The sequence below is a fragment of the Protopterus annectens genome, chromosome 14.part0 (assembly GCF_019279795.1).
Source record: "Protopterus annectens isolate FY-2018-M chromosome 14.part0, PAN1.0, whole genome shotgun sequence".
NCBI lineage: Eukaryota > Metazoa > Chordata > Ceratodontiformes > Protopteridae > Protopterus > Protopterus annectens.
This window is the reverse complement of record NC_056748.1, coordinates 231,695,850-231,714,056: the sequence shown is the minus strand read 5'-3', so window position 1 is coordinate 231,714,056 and position 18,207 is coordinate 231,695,850. Positions and strand designations below refer to the sequence as shown.

At 42.0% G+C, this 18,207-nt stretch overlaps 1 protein-coding gene across 1 annotated transcript in view; it reads right to left on the bottom strand.

Moving 5' to 3' along the window:
* The window catches only part of CFAP43 (cilia and flagella associated protein 43), a 3,581,735-nt gene that overhangs the window by 967,471 nt on the left and 2,596,057 nt on the right, over positions 1–18,207 (bottom strand). Inside the window, exon 27 of the mRNA XM_044055952.1 lies at positions 2,494–2,619. Coding sequence (XP_043911887.1) covers positions 2,494–2,619 — 126 coding nt within the window. The remainder of the gene's footprint in view (positions 1–2,493; positions 2,620–18,207) is intronic.

The following is an 18,207-nucleotide window of genomic DNA, read 5'->3' as shown; positions in this document are numbered from 1 at the left end:
TTTCATGTGCATCTGAATTTGGAAGCTTGTGAGAACAACCAACAGACTTCTTAAAGCCAGATGGCTTATCCCTCATCCTGATCATCTCAAAAAATACACAAAGGAAAACAGTTATTAACTATATATATATATATATATATATATATATATATATATATATATATATATATATATATATATAAAATATATATTTATATATACACACATGCACACACACAGGAAAAATAGGTAATCTGTAAGAAAAGATGATAAATCTCCTATTACTACTATAAGAGGAAAACCCCAAAGTTAAGAGTGGAGAAAGACAAAGGGGTGGGATAATAAATAAATGTATATACTTAAATAAAAGAAGAAAATAGAGGGGTAAAGTTTATTTATCTATAACAAATCTCAAGTATTCAAGCCAAAAATTCTCCTGAGCACCAAGATTCATTCTAGGTCTTCAGGCAGTAAACGAGGTCTAAGGTAGTTTACTCTTCTTACAAGGGTTATGGATATGGGGAGAACCTGAGCACCGGATGCAAAGCTTAGAAGTGGCTGTAGCCAGTTCCAAGATAGGATCTGAGACCCATCCATTGAATAATGGATGCAAAAGACAGCATCAGATCACAACTTTTATCACAGAAAAAGTAGTTAGTTTTAAATTAGTTTTTAACAACTTTTTTTTTCACAAAAGTAAACAGCAAAGCTACTGTTTAAAACTTACTAAAAGTCACGACAGTCAATAAAAATCACCTTCCCTTAGCTTAAAATTTATCAGGCAGTTAAGGAAGAGGGTACAAGCTGTAGTTCCTATGGTGTAGGGTTTGAGCCCCTCAGCCCTCATATAACTACTGTTTGACCTTGAGCAAGTCAATTAACCAGACAGTGCTCCGGGGTTACCCCTGAAAATGGATTGTGTGTCCAGTGGGCCTACCAGGTTATCAACTGCATATTACTGTTGTTATTATTATTATTATTAGTTTATAAAAATAAGCATGGAAGTTTTCCCCTGACAGGAACTTATCAGCCCAGCAATGAAAAATGCTGGCTGACAGTAAGTCCTTGAAAGTCTGCAAGCGAAGCACTCTTCTGTGACAGGAAAGTTGTGAAGGGCTTGGCATCCAAATCACTGCTTTTCTTCATCTCAGCTTGAGCTAAATAATGGTTTGGGGCAAGTGGAGGGTGCCCTTGAAGCTTTGAAAGCTGTCTGGCTGTTGTACTCTATGCAATATACAACCCATAGTCCTAAGGCTACTGCATGAGTAATCATACTGAAACTCCTTGGGGATTACTGGATCAGGAAAACTACAACTTTGTCTTGGGATGATACTACTTTCTAAACTTGGTTGTATTTTTGATCAGGTCTCTACTTTTGCAGACCAAGGACTGGCAGCACACAATTTGTACTTGGTCCTAGTAAAAACATTCAACACTGATCCAAACATGCATGTTTCAGAAATCACAGTACAATTTAAAACAAATGCTGGAAAAGTAAATAAGGTATGCAACCAGCTGCACGCTAGAAAAGAATTAGTCTTGGCCTTGAGACAGTAAAAGGGATTTTACCGTTCATGAAGTTATTGCTGATGTACAACTGAAAAACATTTATGGATAATAAAATATAATGATGACTATAAAATCAATGTGCAGTAACATGAAATGTTGATCAATATTAGACTCTAAAATAGTTAACATGAATTAACTGGTGGTGCTTCAGCAACATCTTAAATTTGAATGTTAACAAATGTATCCTGATATCATTGAACAGATCAACAGTTTACAAGCATAACACTGAAGATTTGACTACATGCATTTGCACTGATCTTATACTTGAATATAATGTCAGAGTACTTCCTAAGCAACCTCTAAAAGCAGGCTGGATGAATGGATAGGCAAACACAACATTTTCTTCTGGGATACGTGAGAAAAATCTAGAGGTCACTGTTAGTCTCCATCAGTAGCACAGTGTCATGTAGCTATACTTCTTGTTGGTCTCCTTGGCCATAAGCTTAATAAAAACTTAAGATCCACCCATCCATCCATTCACAACTCATTTTTGCACATGGGGTCAAAATGTCACATCAACAGTGACAGTCATCTTCAGCCAATATTCACACTGCAAGGTGGATAGCCAGATGCAGTTGCTTCTCCATGCCACGCACACATGCATGCACACTTACACACATATGAGCAATTCAGTATGCCCAGTCTACCAACTGCATGGTTTAAAATGTCGGAGGAAACTGGAGGACCTGCAGAAAACCCATGTAAACACAGGTAGAACATACAGACAATGCACAGAAGGCACCCCAGCTGAAAATTGAGCTGAAGAGCTCTTGCTGTGAGGCAACAACTATGCCCGCTGAACCACTGTGACTCCCTGTGCTTTATCATTTACTGGGAACCTCCCAGAGAATAAAAAGCTTGCAGCCCATGTTGCTGAATCTCATACACTTATCTCTGCAGGCTACTACTTGCTTGGACATGATTAAGCTTTTTCTTACAGCCTACCTTCTTGTATTTCTCCCTTTCTTCATTCAGCTCTTTGATTTTCTTCTCATAGTCTTTAACCAGTCTCCTGTCATCTTCTGTCCAGACACTGTCAGCCTTCGACATGCAATCAGGTTGAGGGATGTCCTGAAGGGTTAAAAAAATCAAATGTTTTTACAAAATACTAGAGGATTTTTATTAGAAATTTGTTTCATAACAAGGATGTTGTGCAAGCAAGAAACGAGTGAGAATTATACAAATTTGATAGGTACCCTTCTGAAATACTGCCACCAATGAGTCAAACTTGATAAGAAGGAAAATACAAAATAGTATATATAAAACAACCAACTATATTTCCTCACTCTCATTTTCCAAGAGAAAAAAAAAATAAGGGGAAAAATCTGGGTTTGCTATATAACTCCTAGGGAAAGGGAAGTAAAAGGGGTTTAAAAATAATGAATATAACAGACCAGACAACAAAGACTGAAAAGAGTTACAAGGACTAAAGCATCTGTAGGTGTAAAAATCATAAAAACAAAGCAATTTTTAGAGGTTGCAGTAGAAGTATATAGGTATACTGGAATGCAGTAAGAAATGGCGATGAGAAGGTGAAGTAAGGGTGAGAAGGGCGTTTACCTGAAGATCAAGAGCAGTTTAAGTATATATTTTTACAACCCAGAAATGGAACAGAAACAGAAAAAAGAAGTTATGTACTTACCATAACATTCCATCTGTCCTTGACCCTTGGGTACTTGGTTCTGATCTTCGGAACTGGTTCGGCCGTTATACAGCTTGCATCAGTAAAAAATCTCTTGAGCTAAGACTCTACCCACAATACCCCTCTCTATATTACCTCAGATTAAAATTTCAGCCTCATAGAAAGACAAAAATTTATAACCAAACATCAAGAAGCCATGTCCAAGGTGTAATATAACAAGGTAACCAGGACAAGCGTCCAATCCTCCAGAAAGTCACAGAAGGGGGAAGGAAGGTGGGGTATCAAGGATAGATGAATATCGACAACACACATGGAATGTTACTGTAAGTACATAACTTCTTTATCTGATGATGTCAGGCTTCATCTATTCTTGACCCTTGGGACAGAGTCCTCAGCTACATTAGGTCCTGGTTGGCCTTATGGAAGGATATTCCTGAGAACCACAGAACCAAAGGAAGCTCTTCCCTTGGAGACCAGATCCAATTTGTAGTAAGTGACAAATGTATGCAGAGTAGCCCATGTTGCTGCTGCGCATATCTCATTCATGGAAGCCTTGGAATGGAAAATGGCTGAAGTGGCCACTGATCAGGTAGAATGCACTCTCACAGGCGCAGGTAACTTGATATTCTTTTTATTATATATGCAAGTAATACAGTCTCTTAACCATTTAGACAAGTTAACTTTGTAGACAGATTTCCCTAAGGCTGGGCCAGAAAAGGATACAAACAACTGATCTGATTTTCTAGATTCTTTCATTCTGTTGAGATAGAAACGTAACTATCTGTGAACATCCAGCACATGTAAGCAATATTCACCTTTGTTGGAAAAATTAGGAAAGAAAACAGGCAAGTCAATGGTTTGACTAATGTTGGATTCTGAGACCACCTTCAGAAGAAAAGATGAGTTGGTTCTGAGTGAAACTCTATCCTTATGGAAAACTAAGTAAGGGGTTTTGGAGCATAAAGCTTGAATCTCAGAAATTCGTCTTGCGGACGTAATAGCTATGAGAAAAAGTGTTTTCCATAAAAAGAAACTATAAATGGCATGTCGCTGCTGGTTCAAAGGGAGGAAGCACCAGGGAATGAAGAACAATGGTCAGATCCCAGGGGGTTAGAAGGTCTTTAAATGGAGGTTTTAACCGCTGAGCTACTTTGAAGAAGACTTTATATAATCTATGTGAAATTAGAGCAAGATCCTCAAAACCATTATGGATATTAGAGATGGCAGCTAACTGGACCTTAATCGTGGAGAAGGAAGCTCCTTGATCAAAAAGAATGGCTAGAAATTCTAAAACCTTTTCCACTGGTGTAGAGAAGGGGTTAAGATTATTGTCATATGCCCAAGTCAAAAATCTCTTCCACTTGCTAAGGTATAGTTTCCTCGTGGATGGTCTATGGTTAGCCAGAAGAATTTTTTGCACTGGGGAAGGAAAATCATTATTGCCTGGCAACTAGTGGAATTGGAGGAACCAAGCCATCAGCTTGAGGTTTTAAAGGCTGAGGCGCATCAGTCCCTGAAGGTGACTCAGCAGGTCTGGAACTGGGTCCAGAATCCATGGATGGTGAATTAGATGAGGCCATAGAACGGGAAACTAAATTTTTCGAGGCCAACAGGGTGCAATGAGGAACACTTTGCTTCTCAACCTGGTTACTATCTTGAGAAACAGGGGAATGAGGGGGAAAGGGGTGCCTCTTTTGTGTTATGCCACAAATAAATGAGTCTTTGTGGGTTCTGTTCAAGCAGCTTTATTTTATACAAACACATCATTATAGAGGCTTACTGACTTATAACTTAAGTAACTGATATACAAACTAATAAATGCGATCATGCATGCTCACTCTCTGGCTGCTTCTACAAAATGGCACTAGGGATTGCACATGTCTGGAATTTATACATGCATGTACAGCCTCACATCTTTCTTAAAGATATAGCACACACACTTTACACTCAGATCTACAAGAGTGATGCAAACAGGTTGCAGCAAGGCTGGCCTCAGTGATGGAAAATCTCCTTCGCTATTCTAGGATTGAGAGACCACTCATGAGGAGGATACATCTGCTCAGTTTGTCTGCTATCACGTTTGAGCTCCCCAGGATATGCACTGCCATCAGAAAGCGGTTGGAGGAAATCGCCCACTGCCACACTCTGAGAGCTTCTTGACATAGGGGGTAAGATTTGGTTCCACCCTGTTTGTTGATATACCAGATCACGGATATGTTGTCTGACTGAATTGCAATGGTTCCTAGAGGGAGGATATATTGAAAAGCTTGCAAAGCTAAGACCATTGCCCTCAACTCCAGAACACTGATATGCAGGTTGGCCTCTATCAGGGACCAAGTGCTTGGACTGTTCTTCCCAGATAATGCCCCCTACCCCACCCCATCTGGGAGGCATCCATGGTCACTGTGGCCTTAGGTTGAGAAGGGTCGAAGGGATGGCCTAAAATAATTTCCTCACATTCCACCCACCAGGACAGGTCCTTTTTGTAGCGACTGGTGATAAGAATGGGGTAGGTCATTGAGTGAGTAAGAATGGACCATTGTGATGCTAGAAGCCATTGTAGTAGCTGCATATGGAATCTCGCTAGAGGAACCAGGGTGATGGTTGCCACCATGGAACCTAACATTTGAAGGACTAGTAGTGCCAGAACCTTGTTTATGCAGACAATAGCTTGTACATGGGATTTTATCTTCTGCAGTATACTTAGAGGAAGGGAAGCTACACAAGAGATAGTGTTCAGATGAGCTATGAATTCTAGATGTTGAGTGGGGCTTAGCTGAGATTTTGATTGAGTCAGTGTGATGCCCAGGCACAAGAACAAGTGTAGAATGAATTTTGTTGCTTAAAGCAGAAGATGCCTAGCGGGAGCAGTGATGAGCCAGTCATTTAGATAAAGAAACACCCAGAATCCATGCAGTCTCAAGTGAGCTGTTACTGCTGCCAGACACTTGGTGAACACCCTGAGGGCTGTGGTGAAACCAAAGGGCACACACTGAACTGAAAGTGACTTCCTCCTAGCCGAAAGAGGAGAAAGCTTCTGGAGCATTTGTCCATTTTTATGTGGTAATATGCTTCTTGAAGGTCTGTAGAGCACATCCAATCATTTTCCTCTAGAAAGGGAACTACAGACTGAACCGTGACCATCCGGAATTTTGATTGTTGAACAAACTTGTTCAGTAGGTTGAGATCCAAAATTGGTCTCAAGTCCCCTGTCTTTTTTGGCACTAAAAAGAACCTTGAGTAAAATCTGGATCCTATCTGGTCTAGTGGGACGTCTTGGATGACTCTCTTCTCTAGTAGCTTTTGGATTTCTAAGGCTGATTTGTCCCTTGGATTGGGTGGAACATCGGGGAGCCTTGTGAGAGATCATGGATAAAGGATGAAGGGGATAGTGTAACCTCTGGTAATAATTCTCAGCACACAAGCAATTGAGGTTATTTGTCGTCAAGCTCTTGAATGCAGAGAAAATCTTCCCCTGACTGCTTCCAGAGGTAAGCAATTGGGCCCCCTTTCAGGAGTGCTGGTAGAGCTGGCCAGAGAAAGACTATCCAAAACCCTGATTCTGCGGGCCACCTCTGCCTCAGGGTCGGCATCTTCCATTAGAGCTCCCCCTCTGCTCTGAAGGGAGCCTCCACCAGGTGTGTCTTGGAAAGGCCCTTGGGATTTTTTGAAACACATCTTTCTAATCCTCTGATTCCTACAGTAGGACCATTGGGGAGTAGAAAAATGTATGTCCACTGCAGACAGGGTATTTCATCCTTCTCAAACCTGGCTAGAGTTTCTTTGACTGTGGGGCAGTAAAAATAAGAACTGTCAAAGGGAGTATTGTCGAAGGAAGACTTGAATGGCTCCACAAACTCACACAGGTGCATCCAGGTGTGTCATCTAATAGCAATGCCTCAACCAGCTGACCTGGTTACCCCATCGGCTGCATGTGCAATGAGCCTCATGGATGAGTTGGAAATAGACTCTAGGGTAGCTAACTGTGAGGCCACTTTGACTTGGACCTCTTCAGACACAGTTCCTGCTAGAGTGTCTGATAGCTCCTTGATCAGATCCCTCTAGAGCCTAGTGAATGTGCCATAAAATACAAGACCTTAAGGCAAAGGCTGATGATGCATAAACCATCTTTCCAAATCTGTCCATCACCCTAGACTCCCAGTCAGGGGGAGTAACAGAGGAACTTTCCTCAGCTAGTTCCTTTTTGCTGGCCACAGCCACTACCATGGCATCTACTGCTAGCCCTTTTGTCCAGTGTTGGTGGTCCTCAGGAGCAGAGAGTATTTTGTCCGGTCTCCGAGGAATCAGTTCTATGGAGTTGGGCGCCTTCCAAGCCTGCTGAGTGATCAACGTAATGAGATCATCAATGGGAGGGGTCCCCCAAGAAGTAGATGGTCAAGTACCAAAGGCTTGCAAGTACACTGACTTCTTGTAGGTAAGGTCTTTGGGCTTCCAGTTACCCTTCTGTTTTAGGATTTCCAGGATGTCTCCAAATGAGACATCTTCCGGGGGTGACCATGGGGAACCCTCCCCTTCATCAAAGTCGGCATCTTCTGTGACGGATTCCTCAGGGGAATCCAAGTGTTTTCTCTTACACTTTTTCTTCTGAGGAGGCTCTTCAGTGGGAATCTCTGAAGAAGACTCGGAAGAAGAGGCAAGCTTTGCAGGGAGATTTTGTACCTCGGTGCTCGCTGTCTGGACGTGGATGCTGATGGAAGCTCTGGGTAAGAAGGGAAGAGGGAATGAAACTCTGACCCAGAAGGGGCCACCTGAGAGGTTGCAGAGGCCAATGCCCTCTCCATAACCTGGAAGGCAGGCCCTCCCAAGGAGGGATGGGAGCCTGGAATCAAGAGTGACAAACTCAGGACCAAGGTCACACCTTGCCCCTAGAAGCCCACCTCTGGTACAGGAGCTGAGGAATGGCTCCCAGTTGCCAAATTTTCAAGAGGTAAGGGCAACTCCAAGTAAAAAATAGGAGCTGGCCCCAAAGCCTCGGACCAGATGACTGAGCCACAACCTCGGGAGCCCAGCTGTTCAGAATGAACCGAAGGAGTCAGAGTCGATCCCAGAACCGAAGTCTGAATGGCTGTTGGCGCTGGGGCAACTGGAACATGAGGAGTTGGAGTGGGGAGCTCTAAGGCCTCAGAGGAGGTTAGAGGATTAGGAATGGGTGGAGTCCTGGGAGAATACATCTCAACTCCATCTGGGATGGAGCAGAAAACCCCCTAGCCACAAGGATCTGGTCCACGAGACTCACTACATCTACTTCAGAGAGATTTCTGGAAGAACGGACTGACATCCCCTAGGGGGATTCTGGCCTTTCCAGGAATGAACTGGGAAGTTGACCAAGGGTCAATGGATGGGGTGTATCTTGTCTTGGGTGTATAAAGAAGTTTCACTTTCGGCACTGGAGTGCCGAGAGACTATTGTGGTGCAGAACGACAGGTCGGCACCGACTGGGAAGCTACAGTAGTCAGTACTGACATTGGAGCTGAGGGTGCCAAAATTAAGGACAGTATCGAGGTAGTCTGCTCTGACAACTTCGGAACCTTAGCTTTTGGTTCCAAGAAAGCCCCTACGGAGGAAAATTATGTTTCTTTGTCAAAGGTGCCATCAGTGCTGATAGAGATGTCAGCACCGAATGACTAGTCTTAGAACCAGAGGTTGTAGAAACAGTATCAGCCTTGGATAAAGTCTTAAGAAGGCCCTTCAATATTAATTTATTTCTATGCTCTACCAAAGCCTGATTACTAAAGGCTTGGCAGATACAGCATTCCTGGTCCAAATTAGAAGGACCTAAACAGTAAACACAGGCAGAGTGTCCTTTGGAGTTGGGCATCTTAAGCCTGCAATCCTAGCACTGCTTAAAACCAGTAGTGCCCTTAGACTTGTCTGCCATATTGATGACAAAGGAAGGAAGGTCAAAAGGTAGAAGTCTAGACACAAATTCACACACACACACACACACACACACACACACACACACACACACACACACACACACACACACAAAAGAGTTAGAGAGAAAGACTACCGGCAGAAAAAGTACCTAAAATTAGGAGAGAAAGGGAAACTTTTACCAACAATGGGGGAAGGAAAACAACAACTATCTAACAGTAGAGAAGAGAAGGTAAAGGCAACTACCAGGAGCGGTAGAGAAGAGATACCAAAAGCTATAGAGAAAAAAAGCACTCACTCGTAAAAGTGAGGGCAGAGAGAAAAGTCTGAAAGGAATTAAGAGATGAACAAGAAAATATAGGTTAGCTAATAAATTCTATAAAATTTACTTAGCTGTGAGAGAAGGAATGGCTGATGCATCTTGCTACAAGAGCAGCAAACGAGATCTGGCGTAGTATAGAGAGGGGTACTGTGGGTAGAATCTTAGCTTGGAGATGTTTGACTGGCACAAGCTGTTAAATGGCTAAACTGGTTCTGAGGATTGGAAAAGAGTACCCAAGGGTCAAGAATAATAAAAGATTGACAACATCATATCATACATTTGATGCAGTATGAAATATTATGTGATTCCTTGGTTCTATGAAAGCAAATCTCATGCAAAATATTAAGAGTTAAGCTGCCAATCCATTTCTCTCAAAAGCACTCCATTAACCATGATTCAAGACACCAAACATGAAATCTACTCCCTCAAAGCCACTCCTTTCTAAAACTATTTTATCAGCTTAATATCTGCACTATGTATCATGTGCAATATCCAAGAAGGAAACAATATACCAATAAAAGGATTCTAGCTCAACATGATCTGTTTCCTTCCAGGCCTCCTGTTCATCTGGCTATCCTACTTCCAGTAACCTACTTCCTGCTGCACTCATGAATGAGATGAGATTTAAGAGGTGAGAAAGATGAGTAATAGGATCAAGTTTTCCATGTTCTACAGTGATGTCTGGGAGGGAAGTGCCAGCCATCTAAACATCTAATTATGTGATCACCAGAAAAGCCACAAAAAACACAAACTGGATAAAAAAGCTAGGAAATCACTCCACTGGTCAACCACAAGTAAAAAATAAAGTCCGCTTTACTAAGCGCTTTTCATCTCTCCTTATAGGGAGACTTCTTCAGATAACAGACATGTACAAATGCAAAGTTTAAATAAAAAGACATCAATCATGTGACACTTACACACCTCCATTTAAAGACACCCTCCCCTATGAGATCCACATATTATTAACTGTAACATTTATTTCAATATTTTACAAGTAATTCCTTAAATATACTCTTACTAAAATATTTAACCTAAAATTCAAAATCAACATTATTTATTTCATGTATATTTTTATTTGTAATGTCTTCATTCTGATGAAAATTAAAATATTAAAATAATTTATTAAAATATGAAAATAGGGTGGCCACGGTGGTGCAGTGGTTAGCATTGCCACCTCACAGCAAGAGGTTCTCCGGTTCGATCCTCGGCTGGGGTGCCTTCTGTGCGGAGTCTGCATGTCCTCCCTGTGGTCGCGTGGGTTTCCTCCCACATCCCAAAGACATGCTGCAGGTGGATTGGACACTCTAAATTGGCCCTAGGTGTGCGTGTGAGTGTGCCTTCTGTGGAAGGTTGGGCGCCGGGCTGGCAACTCGACACCGTAAAACTCCACTGCCATTCAATGTGTGGACAGGTGATCCGCTGTGGCGACCCCTAACCGGGATAAAGCCGAAAGAAGAAGAAGAAGATTAAAATATGAAAATAATGTATCCTGACCCATTCTGTCCACATGACAGCACCTTACAGCCAGAGGGTATAGACTTACACCTTTCATGGTGCTGTCATGTGGACAGAATGGGTCAGGATAAATTATTTTAATAAATTATTTTAATATTTAAATTTTCATCAGAATGAAGACCATAAAAATAATGCAACATAGAAGAGGACATCTATGCTTATAGTAAGATTTTACACAACTATTCTATGTCCTTCTATTCAATGTTGCAGTATTCTTTACATAAGGGAGAGTCCAAAAGCTCAAAAGGAACCCAGGGAGGAGGAAGGAATAGAGGAAGACAATGCAGAGACATTTTGCATGAATCCATGCAGAACTGCCCTAGCAAATCCTGCTCTAGATCTGGAGAGAATGTCTGGCTTGTAATGTTTTGTAAAAGTATGAATAGACAACCAAGTAGCAGCTTGCAAAATGGAATGAGCATCTAGACCTTTGAAGAAAGCTCCTGAGGAGGCAACAGATCTGGTGGAATGGGTCTTAACAGAAGATAAGGATTTCCCATGAAAGTCATAGCAAAACACAATGGCCTTAGAGATCCAAGAAGAGGTAGTTTGTTTGGAAACAGGTAAACACAGAGACCAGGGATGAAAGGACACAGAGTTGATCAGACTTCCTGATAGATTTTGTTTTATCAAGATAAAATCTGAGCTGTCTATGCACATCCAAAAATGCAGAACCCCCTCACTAGAAGATTAAGGTGAGGGAAAGAAAGTGGGCAACTGAATGGACTGATTAAGCGACAACTCATTCACCACTTTCAGCATGAAAGATGGATTAGTTCGCAAGGATACTCTGTCCTTGTGGAAAACCAAAAGGGGGCAAGCCATCAATGCCTGAATCTCAGAGCCCCTTCTAGCAGAAGTTAAAGCTATTAAAAGTACTGTTTTACATGTGCAAAACTTCAGAGAAGCAGAAGCCGCTGGCTCAAAAGGGGCCTGAGTAAGCTTCACTAAAACATAGTTAAGTTCCCAAAAAAGAGAAACTGGTTTCCTGGGAGGTTTCATGTGTAGGATGCCTTTAAGAAAAAGCTTCTACCCTGGAAGCTAAGGGGGGAGTCAATGGCAAACAGACAGACAGCAGAGCAGTGGACTTCAACTGATGAATATGAAAGACTATTAAGCAACTCTCACAGGTAAGAAAGTATTAAAGGAATGCCAGCAGAGAGGGGTTCCTGTTTTCTTCTGTAGCACCAGATAGAAAATATTTTCCACTTGGAAACATAAGATTTCCTAGTATTGGATTTCCTGGCCTCCTGTAAAACCCTAAGCACGTCCTTACAGAAAAGATGCCTGAAAGCGATCAAAAGTTGATCACCTACAAGGTCAGCTGCAGAGTTGACATATGTGAATGAATCAGGGATCCCTTGTCTTGAGTGAGTAGGTCCAACTGGTGAGGTAACTTGTAGTGATGACCCTTGGCTAGTTGCAGAAGAAGAGGGAAACAATGTTGTCTTGGCCAAATGGGAATCACTAGCAAGATTTTTGGGTTGTCCTGCAGAATTTTCAGCAGGAGTTTCTGAATTAGAGGGAAGGGGGAAATGCATAAAGAAACATCTCCTTCCATGAGAAAGAGAGAGCGTTCACCTTCCAAGCCTGAGGGTGTGGGATCCTTCCACAAAAAAGAGAAAGTTGCCTGTTAAGAGGAAAGGCAAAGAGGTCCATTTCTGGAATACCCATCAGTGAACTAGATCCACAGATACCTCCCTGTGAAGCATCCACTCAAGGGATTGTGCCATGGATTTGCTTAATCCATATGCCACTGAGTTCTGAGCAGAGGGAAGTTACACAGCATGAATAGTCAGTTTGTACTGGATAGCCAGTTCTCATGCTTTGATGGCTAATCGACAAAGAAGGTAAGATTTTGTGCCCCCCACCCGCTTGTTTATGTACCAAAGGATGGTAGTATTGTCCGTAAGGTTCCTGAGTGGTCCTGGCAAGAATAGAGGATGAAAAGCCTGCAAGGCCAGAATTAGAGCCCTCATCTCTCTGATGTTGATGTTCTCCCTCTGTTGAGAGGGACACCAAAGACCCTGAACCTTCCTGTAAGCAAAGGTTGCTCCCCAACCTAAGTTTGAGGTGTCTGTAAACAGCTGCTGATCCCAGCTGGGGTACTTGAAGTGGAAAAGCCAGGGTTCTGACTGAGTTGCTACATCCACTAATGCAACTCTGTTTTCACGCAAGGAAGAAGAGGAATCAAAACATCTAATTGATGAGCATGCTGGAACCAAGTGGTCTTTAGAAACCACTGGAACTTTCTCATGTGTAATTTTGCAAAGGGCAGCATGGGAATTGTGGAAGTCATAAACCCCAGTAGTCTCAGAAATTCCCCGGCTGTGATGGAAGGAAGAGACAGAAGTGACTCCATGAAACCCCTTAGAAAGATAAAAACCATCATCAAGTCTGTTGGGAACCTGCATCCCAGGAAAATGAGATCCTGGGTAGGGATTAGACTGGATTTATTTAAATTTATTGAGAATCCTAGGCCCTGCAGAAAGGGAATAGCTAAGGCAGGTGTTGTTCTAAAAGAGCTGGGCTGCTGGCAAGGAAGAGCAGATCGTCCAAGTAGGGGTAAACCTGTAACCCTTTTACCCCTAGGTAGGCAATGATTGGGGCTAGACAATTTGTGAATACCCGTGGAGCAGTGGAAAGACCAAAAGGCGAGGCAGAGAACTGAAAGTGCAAAGAACCCACCGAGAAATACAAGAATTTCCTGAATACAGGATTTATAGGGATATGCAGGTAGGCATCCTTGAGATCCAGAGAGGCTAGGAAGCATCGAGGAGGGACCAGAGGAAGAAGAGATTGCAGAGATGGCATCCTGAAAGAAGGCACCATAGGGAAGGTATTTGAGGGAGAGGTCTACAATAGGCCTCCAAAGGTCATCTATTCTTGGCACAAAAAACATCCTTGTTGGTCTGGAGGAACAACCTGAATGGTGCCTTGGCCTGACAGCTGAGTAAGCAACAAAGGGAACAGAAAAAGTTGGCTGGATGAGGGCTAAGGTATCCCCTAGAAGGGAGGAAGAGTCTTACAAGTCATAAAGTATCTGTTTTGAATGATGGAAATGACCCAGGAGTCCTGAGTGATCTCCATCCAGTTTGAAAGGGAAAGAGAGAGGCGAAGAGATAAAGGAGTATAACTTGAAAGAAGCACTTGGTCATCACAGAGAACTTGGTCTGGGCTGAAAGGGCTGTTGAGGAGCAAGGGCAGAAGCAACAGACCTTGACTGTGGGGGTCTCCTGGAAGACTTCTTCGGCCTGTGTCCAGATGAGACAGACGTGGAGGAGGAAGCAGGCTTTCTGAAAAAAGGAGTTTTGGCAGGGAAAGTCCTATGGAATTTAGCAACTGGGGAAACAAGCAAGTGTTTCAAATCCTGGAGCTCCTTACCCTTTTCTTTCAAGGATTTAAAAAGTTCTGCAGCTGCTTTACCAAAAAAGGTATAGTTATCCAAAGGAGCATCAAGCAATTTGGCCTTTATGCCATCGAGAAGTGACTTAAGGCATAACCAGCAATGCCTTCTGAGTACAGATGCAGAAGCTGCTGCCCTGGAAGATGCCTCCATAGCATCATAACTATATTTGATGGAATGTCTTGCTACCTGGGAGGAAGTAGACAAAACAGTAAGAATCTGTGCATTAGCCTCTGAATCAAGTAATTGAGAAAGAGACCTGAGAAAGCAGAGACAGAGAGTACCTAGAAATGTGTCTGGTAATTAATAGCTCTAATAGCCAAGGTAAAAGAGGCATAAACCTTCTTCTCCAATCTTTCCAAAATCTTGTTTTCTTTGTCAGAAGGAATCAGCTTTGCAGAAGGAGACATGCAAGAAGATTTGTCAGAAGTAATGCAGACCACAGCAGGGTCAGCAGAGGGACATTTAAAAAGAAACTTACAGTCATCAGGGACCTTATAAAATCTATCAGGCCTTTCAGGGTCTGGGGCCTGGGAATCTGGGTTTTCAGAAGATGATGCAATAGCATCTAAAAAAGCTGGAAGGACTGACGGGACTGTGAGGGAGCGGGGGCTTCCAATTTGAGAAGGTCATAATATCTTTTTTGCTCCTCTGAAATTTGAGAAGAATCCCATTTAAAGAATTCCCTCATCTTATTAATAGTTTCCCCAAAGGAAAAATTTTCCACAGGGGAATCTCCCCCATCAGACTCCTCCTCTGGAAAGCCATATTCCAAAGGGGAAAGAATCTGGGTGGAGTATGCCAAGGAATCTTCATCCGAAGAAGAGTCCTCAGAGTCTGAATCAGGAATCTGATACTCAGCAGCCTGCACAGAAGGGGACACCGGAGACCCAGAGGGCAACACTGGAGATGAGGGGTAGGCAGGCAAGGGGAGAGTAAAAGCAGAAGCTGCATGCCTCAAAGCCATCAAAGCTTTAATAAGACCCTGCGAAAAGGCATCCCAGTCTGACGGAGGGGTGGAAGGGACAGTGGGAATGTTTTGTCTTCTGCTTCTTCTTAACAGGTTTGTCTTAATGAGGAGAATGCCCAGACATAGGCCTTATGTCTGAGACATCTTTAAATGGAGGGACAGCAGTGGTTCCTGAGCCCTCCAGAACCACACGCTGCTGTTCCCCCAAGTCATCCGAATCAGACATCTGCATGGCCTCGGATGTGCTAAGATCCAACCTCTTGATGGCTTCCCCTGAGGTACCCACCGAAGAAGTGGACCCTACCTCTGAATGTACTGCCGAGTTTTCATTAACCTTAAGGAGTACATTGGAGGGGGTAGGCACAGCCGAAGAGGATGTGGGCCTAACTTTGCTAACCTTCTTCTTCAAAGAAGGCTCAGTCGAAGGACTCCCAGAACCCTCCATCACATCTCTAGCCAGACATTTAAGTCTCTGATCTTCTAAGTAAAGAATTAAAGCTGACAGATGATTACTGAATGTCTTAGGCACAAAGGCCTGACAGATCAAACAGGAATGATGGTCATGAGTAGGCACTAAAGAAAGCTAGCAAAGCTCGTAACTATCCTTATGTGAAATTTGCCTTCCACACCTACAATTGCCCTTCCTGGATGACATTAACAACAGCAAGAGGCAGTAGCAAGAAAATAAATCCCTTAAGGGTACTTATCTGAAGATGGAAAGCGAAACAACGATATCTGAGTCAACCTTTCCAAATGGCAGCGAAAAAAGTTCTGAGGATGGTATGTGCGTATGTCCCTTTTATTGCTTATGTTCTCAGTGACTGTGTATGACATCCCATGTACTGGCAGTGGCAATAAGCTTTTGTTTACAGGCTGAATATGTTGGGTCGACTGGCAGAATACAACCCATATGTAAAGAATACTGCAACACTGAATAGAAGGATATATGCTAGTTATGTAGCCACCAAGATAAATAACAAATGTGAATAATCAGTATGTCAGCTAAGCTATGAGGAGGCTTCTCTGAAGTGGATATAAAATCTACATACAACCATCCTTTACCCATCTGCATATGTCTAGAAATCTTGAGTTTCGCACTTAGATGGACACACTTCTTCTGGCCCAAACTGTGCATTCTTTCACTAAGGAAAAGGAACACCCTAATGATTTCTATTTATTAATTAATTTGTCTTTGGGGACCAGGAATGTCCAACTGGGTAGAGCCCATTTTCAGTGGAGGCCCGGGAAGAAAAGCTCCATCAAAGTACATTTATATTAAAAAGTGAATTTTGGACAGTTCTCAGAAAAAAACAAGTTATATTTCTCACACAAAATAAACATAATTACAAGATTGGTATATACAGTAAAATATTTACATTGACAGTTAATTCTAATTCTTAACCACTGTCTAAAATGGGTTCACCCTAGAAGAAATCACAAAACTACAAAAATATAAACATATTAGTATTTATTTTTAACAAGATTTCACAGTAAATATTGTAGTTATAGCTGGAGTCAACATGCCAAATGAGTTTGACTGTGATAATGTAGTAATAACTGTGAGGTCCACTCAAGAAAAAAATGAATGCCTTACTGGAAATAGGCTTTTCAGCTAAGCATCATCCAGATGAGGTTTGATTTTTTTTTTAGCATAACAGCCAGAAGTTCATTCAGATATTGCCAAAAGTAAAGGATCACTGTCAATGTCTTCTGTCTCTGCTCTGAGGTACAGCAACCCTTAGAACTTGTTAAAACACATAGCAAGAGTAAGGGCAATGGTACAGGGAACAGCCCCCTAAATAGGACTGGGGGGGGGTCTTTGCCTCCCAAAAAGCAGCTTTGTTATAAGTCTCTTGATTAGATATTTAGCTGGGTTCTGCTACTTTTGTCCATTTGGGAGACTTGCTCTTGACTTGTCAAACCAGTTGCTATCATACATGATCAGACGTTCTATAGTAGAGATAACATTCACAAACTTCCAAGCATTATACCAAAGCCACAAAGGTGTAAAAAGGTCTGAGGGCAAAAAGGAAGGATGATAGTTCCTTAATATATGTTGGAAGTACTAAAACACTAGTAGTATAACCGATAAATATATTACTTATGCATTTGTGACCTGCCTTCCCACAATGACACTGAGTGACTTAAAGTGTTACTTACCTGAAACAGTCATATAAAATATTTTATGACACGTTTATGTTACCAAGAGACCTAATATAAAATCTTTAACAGAAAAAGGCTGAGGACTTGACAAAACTAAGCTGGTAGTAAATATAAACACACATTCAAACCCATATGATTATACATTAAAGACCGTGTTCTACCTTCGCTACTTATACCACATTCCTTACACTACCACTTTTTAACCATTCATTAGAGTTTTAAGGTAAACATGTAAACATTTATTGCCTTCCAACAAAGTAGACCACTGACTGCAGAAGTGGTTGCTGGCTGGCTGGCTGGCTGGCTGGCTGAAGACACTGAATCAAGTGAATTCCAAAATGTATTTTCTTCTCTTCAAGAAGGCAGTAACTAGCATTGGTCCAGAATCTCAGCCATGTGGATGATGCAAAATGAATCAAACGAAGGAGACAATGAAAAAAAAGCAAAGATGACAACAGAAAGAAAACAAACAGCAACTGACATAGACATAATGAAAACTCGGCTCATGGGTCTACCTCGGTTATCCACATGGCCTGCTGTGTGCTCCTTACAGGCTACTGCCAGGACACAGTCTGAAAGCACAGTGGCTAGCAAGGATTCATTAACTGGAAATGTTGTCAGGTATTTACATACTTCTAAATTTGTTTAACTTGTACATTGTCTTTCAAATGGTAGCTATATCCAAGTCATGAATAGATGTCAACAAAAAACATTGCCAAAACATAACAGAAAAAAAAAAAAAA